This window comes from Aegilops tauschii, chromosome 3, assembly GCF_002575655.3.
Source record: "Aegilops tauschii subsp. strangulata cultivar AL8/78 chromosome 3, Aet v6.0, whole genome shotgun sequence".
In the NCBI taxonomy this organism is placed as follows: domain Eukaryota; kingdom Viridiplantae; phylum Streptophyta; class Magnoliopsida; order Poales; family Poaceae; genus Aegilops; species Aegilops tauschii.
In genome coordinates this window covers 443,374,442-443,383,117 of record NC_053037.3, presented here as the reverse complement: position 1 = coordinate 443,383,117, position 8,676 = coordinate 443,374,442, and the positions used below count along the sequence as shown (strand labels likewise).

Here is an 8,676-nt window from a genome sequence, read left to right as displayed (position 1 = left end):
TTATGTAAGCACCTTGTTGCACCACTCTGTCAGTAAGGCCCTGTTACTATTGTTGATGACATTCCGGTAATCACCGATGGACGAGAACCTTGCCTATTGGTCCGCCTCGTTTCAACGAGCAGGAAAATGGTTCTCTTCGTCCCTCGCCCTTGGTACCAACGTGTTGCCGACATAACTGACAGGGTATTCTCTGACATGCCTTGCTATCATGATCGTGCAAGATGTCACTGCTCCTAAAAAAACCACATGGTGGGCCCATAACCCACAGTTCCACAGGATCGAAACCTGACTCTTCTATACAACCCTGTTTCTAATGGTTATTCCTCACACTTGGCTCCGTATTTAATTCGCGGGCCACCTTCCTAGTGATCTATTCGGGTATCAGACGCAATACTTATTCTCGTTGCTCTGAACCCCTTTCACCTTCTGATAGGCATCGAACGCTTGCCTATCGGTTTGAAACTTCTCATGGTACCTTCTTACTTTGCTCTCGACATCTTCTTAGGTTTCAATTCGAGAGATACTTATGCTTCTTCCCCTGGGTTAACTGCTTGATGCTCGATCTTGTTAGAATCCGTCCTTATAGGGTTTTCCCTTCTCACCCTTTCGTAAGTACGGTGAAGATCCTGAAGGAAGGACGACAAACTTCATCATGATGACCTGAAGCAGAGGACTGAAGACATCAATGTAATGGATCGACCTCTTCGAGAAGAGCAACTATGACCGAGAAGAATCGTTAGAATTTCGTAACCAGATCCCTCCCCCCTTATAACCGCTCCTAAATCTCGGGACGAGATTTCTTATAGTGGACGAGAATTGTGACACCCGGATAATTAGGCTACAGTAACCCTCCGCTAATGGTGCCACGTCACCTTGATTACCGTGGCTAATCTCGCATTAGTTCGAAACCGATTCGAATTCAAATTTTAACTAAAGGCAAACAATAAAGTTGTTCAAATATTAAACTAAAATGTTCGGAGTGAGCCAAATAATGCATAGGTAATTATTATGGAGAAACCACACTTTTATAAAATGTTTAAAGGCTCTAAAGTAATTAAAACAGCAGCTATGACAATTAATTAAATGCCTTTTAAAAATAATAATAATGCAAACTATTTTAATTAGGTGTCAAACTTTTTGGGGCAGTAGAATAAATTATAACATTAATTTAGGAGTTGTATTTATATTTTATAAAACAGGAATTAAAAGAATAAAATAGAAAAAAAAAAGAAAAGAAAACAGAAAACAAAAGAAAAAAAGAAAAAGAGAAAGCAACCCCCCCTCCCAACTGGGCCGTGGCCCAACTTGGCCGAACGGCCTCGGCCCACCCCGCTGCCATAACCTTCCCCGCTCCTCCCACTCGCCCACCGACACCCACACTCCCCCACCCCCGAAATATCTCCCCCCCTCTCCCCCGATTGGATCGGGATCGAGGGGGAACCGCTCACCGCCGCCGCCCAGTGCCGTCTCGTCGCGACGCCGCACCGCCATCGCCGTCGCCGTTCACCAGAGGAGCCTCGCCGGAGCTCCTCCGCCACGACCCCCCCCCCCCCACTCCCTCTCATTCTCCATCGTCGCCGAGCACCCCACGCCCGATCCCTTGCCGCGCCGGAGCCCCACCTCGCCCGCGCGACCGCGCCCGAGGAACCGTCGCCTGCCGCCGACCCCCAGCGCCCGAGGACGACCCCGCCGTCGCTTCTCGCCGCCACCCGGAGCTCCTCCGCCTCGACTCCGTCGACGCACGCGTCCCCGTCCTCCTCCCCGAACGGCTACAACGAGCAACGTCGCCCCCTCTTCCCTCCATCGCCGGTGAGGCCCCGCCTCCCGCCTCCTCCCTTTCCTCCCGTCGTCGCGCCGTGTACCACGCCCCGTCCGGCATGCCCCTGTTCGCGCGCCTCCGCGCCTTGCCGCGCGCCTCGCCTGCGTTCGTTGCCGACCGTGGTCCGCGCTTCCCCTGCTCGCACCGCCGCGCCGCCCTGTCCCCTCGCCCCGCCACGCGCGCTGCTCCGGCCCCGGCCACGGGCCACGCGCCGACCCCTTCCTCCCCCTCCCCTGCTGGCCGCGTCGGGCGCCGGCGCCCACACGCCTGCTCCGGCCCCGTTCCGGCCTCGCCGTGCCCTGGCTTCGCCCAGTGGCCGCGTGCGCGAGGCACAGCCGTGGCTGGCCGGCCACAGCCGCCGCCCCACCCTGGGTCACTGACCACAGGGGCCCCCGCCCTGGCCAGATGGGCCAATGACATGTGGGGCCTAGCCCCAGATCGATATTTAAAAGAAATAAAAAATAATAATAAATGATTTAAAATAAATAAATAAATATATAATATAATTAATTAATTAATTAAGATAATTAATTAACTTAATTAATCCTGTTAATATTAACTAATTAAGATTAATTAGCCTAATAACTAATTAACTCATGTTAATTACCTAACAGTCACTGACAGGTGGGACCCACCTGTCAGGTTGACCAGGTCAACGGTCAGCGTTGACTGCTGACGTCATGCTGACGCATTAATTAATTTTCGAATTAAATTAATTTATTAAATTCTAAAAATGATTTAATTCTTTTAAAATTAATATAAAATAAACCGTAGCTCAGATGAAAATACTTTCTACATGAAAGTTGCTCAGAACGACGAGACGAATCCGGATACGCAGCCCGTTCGTCTGCCACACATACCTAGCATAGCAAACACGCAACTTTTCCCCTCCGGTTCATCTGTCCGAAAACGCGAAACACCGGGGATACTTTCCCGGAAGTTCCCCCCCTTCGCCGGTATCACCTATACATGTGTTAGGCCACCCCTAGCACAACGTATTGCTGCGTCTTGCTTTGTGTTACATTTGATTGCTCTGTTATTTATTGTGTTCCCCCTCCGTTACTTCTTTCCGGTAGACCCTGAGACTGCCGGCGACCCCCAGTTCGACTACGATGTTGACGACCCCTCCTTCTTGCCAGAGCAACCAAGCAAGCCCCCCCCCCCCCGTGATCACCAGATATCGCCTAGTCTTCTCTATACTGCTTGCATTAGAGTAGTGTAGCATGTTACTGCTTTCCGTTAATCCTATCCTGATGCATAGCCTGTCATTGTTGCTACAGTTGTTACCCTTACCTGCTATCCTACTGCTTAGTATAGGATGCTAGTGTTCCATCAGTGGCCCTACACTCTTGTCCGTCTGCCATGCTATACTACTGGGCCGTGATCACTTCGGGAGGTGATCATGGGTATATACTATATACATTATATACATGACACATGTGGTGACTAAAGTCGGGTCGGCTCGAGGAGTACCCGCAAGTGATTCTGGTGAGGGGGCTGAAAGGACGGGTGGCTCCATCCCGGTAGAGGTGGGCCTGGGTTCCTGACGGCCCCCGACTGTTACTTTATGGCGGAGCGACAGGGCAGGTAGAGACCACCTAGGAGAGAGGTGGGCCTGGCCCTGGTCGGCGTTCGCGGATAAATAACACGCTTAACGAGTTCTGGGTATTTGATCTGAGTCTGGCCATTTGGTCTATACGCACTAACCATCTACGCGGGAGTAGTTATGGGTATCCCGGCGTCGTGGTATCAGCTGAAGCTCTTCTTGACGTCAGCGACGGAGCGGCGCCCGCCGGATTGGACTGGAACGCCTGCTAGGCTAGGTCTGCTTCCGGCCACCCTTGCAACGTGCAGGTGTGCAATGGGCCATGGGCCCAGACCCCTGCGCGCATAGGATTTAGACCGGCGTGTTGACCTCTCTGTTGAGCCTAGGTGGGGCTGCGACGTGTTGATCTTCCAAGGCCGGGCATGACCCAGGAAAGTGTGTCCGGCCAAATGGGATCGAGCGTGTTGGGTTATGTGGTGCACCCCTGCAGGGAAGTTTATCTATTCGAATAGTCGTGTCCCTCGGTAAAAGGACGACCCGGAGTTGTACCTTGACCTTATGACAACTAGAACCGGATACTTAATAAAATACACCCTTCCAAGTGCCAGATACAACCCGGTGATCGCTCTCTAACAGGGCGACGAGGAGGGGATCGCCGGGTAGGATTATGCTATACGATGCTACTTGGAGGACTTCAATCTACTCTCTTCTACATGCTGCAAGATGGAGGTGGCCAGAAGCGTAGTCTTCGACAGGATTAGCTATCCCCCTCTTATTCTGGCATTCTGCAGTTCAGTCCACTGATATGGCCCTTTACACATATACCCATGCATATGTAGTGTAGCTCCTTGCTTGCGAGTACTTTGGATGAGTACTCACGGTTGCTTTTCTCCCTCTTTTCCCCTTTATGTACCTGGTTGTCGCAACCAGATGCTGGAGTCCAGGAGCTAGAGATCCCGAGGATGATTCTACGTGGAGTTCGGCTTCGAGGAGTAGTTAGGAGGTCCCAGGCAGGAGGCCTTGCCTTTTCGATCGTTGCTAATTTTGTGCTAGCTTTCTTAAGGCAAACTTGTTTAACTTATGTCTGTACTCAGATATTGTTGCTTCCGCTGACTCGTCTATGATCGAGCAATTGGATTCGAGCCCTCGAGGCCCCTGGCTTGTATTATGATGCTTGTATGACTTATTTATGTTGTAGAGTTGTGTTGTGATATCTTCCCGTGAGTCCCTGATCTTGATCGTACACATTTGCGTGCATGATTAGTGTACGGTCAAATCGGGGGCGTCACACCAACACCTCGCACACAAGCGCGTACGTGTACGAGAGAAACACGCAATCCCTCAGTGCATCGCTCGACCCCGACCAGCCACCGTAACTGTTTGGTAGTTAGCTCCTGGTGTTCTTCTGGATGGTGGCGTTATCGGCTACATGAGAAGGATTTAATGTCTTGAAGTGGGCATCGCGGTTGACGGCTTGTGGCGGCGCTGTTCTTCCTCCACCACATCGAGTGATGATGGTGGTGCCGGGACCTAGTGGACACGGGACGATCCCGAGCCGACGCGCCACAAAGACTCGATCTTGTCGATTAGGGAAGATTGTTTCATCGGCTCGGAAAGCAGCACAGTCTGCGATGGTGCTCCTCCAGTTGGTCTGGTGGTTGATCCCCTCTATCTTCGGTGGCGCTACTGCGACAGCGGAGACCGGCAGGGAACAGTATAGTGAGGCGCAACGGGATCTTAGGGTCATGTTGTGTTTTGTCCGTTTTCGGAGTCCTTTGTGCAAAGCTTCCTCTCATTGGTTTTTCTAGATGTCTCGTGTGATTTTCACATGTTTGTGTTTTGTAATCTCTATGATTAATGAAATGTGTGATTATTGTTCAAAAAAAGCTGCTTCAAGAAACACGCATGGCCACCGCAAGCAGCGCGCATGAGAGCGAACCGGTGTATACATATCGTAGCCACCACACCAAAATATGAGTACGTACGATGTTTTTCACGTCTAAAATATACGAGCAGTGAAACGAGAAAAGCTGCAACCTTCGGAAGGCGCGGGGCACGCGGCAGGCCCCACGGCGAGGTGAAGCAGCCGCCCCGCGAATCACTGCGTCCTGATGCCCGCCGTTCCGCTTGTCTGGCCCACGCATGTCGGCCGAGACAACGCCCGGTCCTCGCGCAAATACCCAAGCGCCCACCCGAACACGCGGCTCCGCTCCAACCATTACCTGCGGCGCGCGCCCCACACCAAAAGTCCAACCCCACGCACGCATCCGGTGCAGCATGGATCGGGCAGAGAGGATCCCCGGGCCGGGCCGGCAGCGGGGACCGGCGGCCGCGCACCACGCGTCGTACAGACGTCGCCCACACGCACACGTTATTCTCAAGGTCACGAGTAGAACAACGCAGTCGCGGTTCCATCGCGCCTACGGATCGTCGGTCCGTCCACCGCACCGCTCCCACGCCATCCCTCTCTCGTCCACGCTTGTCTCTCGTGCCCACTGCAGCTTGGCCCTTTCCGTCCCCGTAGATCTAACCCATCTTTCCTTTTCTCCCGAGCTGTCAGCGTGTGAAGGGTTTGAAAGCCGCAAATTTGACAGCTGAGCGAGCAATAATTACATGCAAATTTACGTTACTTCCAGCTCAATTACTCCTGATCAGCATCAGGTCAGTCGAGTCCAGAAGTGTCCATGCAGAGTGAGACGTTCAATTCACCAAACCATTAACTGTCGTGTCGCAGAGATGGCAGCAAAACTGATGACTGGAGACGGAGCGGCGCCGATTAGCGAATAAATGTTTCCCAACCATAAATCTTGCCTTTCTGAACGCAAAAGATGGAATAGATGGAGACTTCTGTTCTGAAAAATTCATCATGCTACACTCATCTTACACATATACTCAAGTCTCGGTTCACCTCAACGCCGGTTTGATCCGTTTAGACCAACAGATCTCAGATCGGTTCTGCTCTGTTCTCGGCGGAAACACTATTTACAAGGCTCCTCGGTCTGTCTCGGACAACTAAACAAAAATACAAGAGGACCAGAACAGAAGAAGGAAAAAAGAAAAAACGTTCCCTGCAGGAAAAATGAGAAACTACAGTCATCATCTAAAATTTGTCCTTTGTCTAGTCCTCGGAAGGCGGCGGCCGGTTCAGATCCAGATCAAACGCGACCGCCTTATGCGCTGTCACCGCGGGGGGCGACGGGGACAGATCAACGACCGACGAGGAGTCGGAGTCGCTCCGAGCAACGGCCGCCACGGTGACCGGCTGCGCCACCTTCAGCGCGCGGTACCCCGACGCCGCCGCCGCCGCCGCTGCGGCCTGTTCGTAGAAGAAGTACGGGTGCATGGGCTGGCGCGGCGCCACCGGGTAACCGTTGAATGGGAAGCGCATGCCGCCGCCGGCGACCGCCGTGACGGCCGCCGCGCGGTGGAAGAGGTCCAGGTCGAGGGCGGGCGGCAGCGGGATGGCCTGCATGGGCGCCTGGGCGCAGCCGCCGCTCCCTCCGCCGCTCGAGTCCAAGGTGCTGTCGCTGCTCGGGCTGCCGCCGCCGCCGCCGCCGGCGACAGGGGACGACGACGACGACGAAGGGAACGGGAAGTTGGTTTTCGCCTTGGCGCCGCGGAACTCACGCGCGGCGGTGTCGTAGGCGCGCGCGGCCTCCTCCGCCGTGTCGTACGTGCCGAGCCACACCCTGCTCTTCTTGGCCGGGTCACGGATCTCCGCGGCGTAACGTCCCCACGGGCGCTTGCGGACGCCCCTGTAGTGCGCGCCCCCGGCGACGATCCCGACCCCGCCGCCGACGCCGAGGCCGAGCCCGGTGGGCGGGGAGACAGGCGCCTTCTCCGCCGCTCTAGGCGCCATGGGTGCAGCAGGTGTATAAGTGGCGTGCGCGTATCTTTTTGGTTATGCGGGCGTTTTGGTGATGCGGGGTTGGGGGGTGGGGTGGGTGTGTAGCGCCCAGGATAAGGCGAGGAGGGGGGCGGGCATTTATAGATGGGCGCGGGGTTAAAAAAGGGAAGTGAGTAGGGGAAAAGGGGAGCGAGCGGTGGAGGGAGCGGCGAGAGGGAATAAAACGCGGCGCAGTCAGCGAGCGGTTTGACTGTCCTCGCGTCGCCTCGCCGCCGCCCCCCCCCCCCCCCCCCCCCCCACTCGTCTTTGGCGTGGCGGCACTAAATTAGGCGAGCGGCGCCTTTTCTGTTTAGCCCACCGCCAGAGTTTAAATTTGCATAATGTATGCCGGATCGAATGCCAGGGAACGTTTGCACTTTGCGTTGCCGTACCCCTAGTTTGTCGGTCATTTCCATTCTAGCCTCAACAAGTCATTTTTCTTGCAAAAATACTCCCCATTATTTGTTTACATAATATTTCAATTAAGTGTTTTTCTTTGCGAATCAACAGTTCAATTTAATTATGCTCAATTGTTCTTGATCGAGCTCTACATTACGGCATGAATGATGAGTCTCTGGATGTTTTTTCCTTTCCTTCCATATAATTTACTATCATGTCTTGTCAACTAATGTGATGATTCACGTTTAAAAATGAATTTTTTAAAGATTTTTTTCTTCTGAAAATTGAAATTGCTAAAATATACACCCTCTATTCCAAAAAACGCTCTTATATTATGGGACGAGGGGGTAACTTCTAGAAATACAAGATGCGTAATTACCCTATGTGTCCTTGACGGGCTTTGGTTTTTCACATAGTTGACAAACTGAGCCAATGTTGTTACCTTTCACCTGTAATGTTGTATTGACGAATGTTTAGGAAGCACTTTTGCTTGCATCGTTGTATTACGATTACATATGTGTATCGTCAAATCTCTTGATAACATAAGTATGAAGCTTTTTTTTTTGCGACTGTTTTAGAATGACCACAATAGGACTTTGGAGTACATTGTATACAACTCGAGGTTGTCCGTTAACGTCATCAAATCCAACATGGATATAATTAAATTTGTAAATAGTTGCTTTAATGTTAATCGTTAATTGTATGATATGTTTTGTTGTTAGGGATAAGGTAGTTTCTAATTTGGGGTACATTGTATATTTATTGTTGCGCAGTTGTCGCTTAAGGTCATCAAATCCAAAGTTGATATGTGTTTTATCGTCATAGCATCTGATAATATTGATTGTCTATGAGTAGCATATAGTACTTCTGTTTCAAATAATAGATTTAATTTCACAAAAAAATGAGCTTGCAACAGTATGTAACTAGTGCTCTTTCCATTCATCGGGACATTGTGTACTGGGGTTCATTAGAATAAGCATTTAACAAACAAACATGCCCGGCAATGAGGAGGTCAAAGTGGTCGAC

The 8,676-nt window shown here is 51.9% G+C and overlaps 1 protein-coding gene across 1 annotated transcript; it reads right to left on the bottom strand.

Moving 5' to 3' along the window:
• Positions 1-6,194: 6,194 nt before the first annotated feature.
• Positions 6,195-7,398, bottom strand: LOC109740694 (ethylene-responsive transcription factor 4). The gene has a single exon (XM_020299747.4). The coding sequence runs from the start codon at positions 7,222-7,224 to the stop codon at positions 6,484-6,486; it is 741 nt and encodes a 246-aa protein (XP_020155336.1). The 5' UTR covers positions 7,225-7,398; the 3' UTR covers positions 6,195-6,483.
• Between the last annotated feature and the right edge of the window lie 1,278 nt (positions 7,399-8,676).

Bases quoted from the DNA above. Each gene is read 5' to 3' on its own strand.
- LOC109740694 (XM_020299747.4), bottom strand. From the start codon at position 7,224: ATGGCGCCTAGAGCGGCGGAGAAGGCGCCTGTCTCCCCGCCCACCGGG.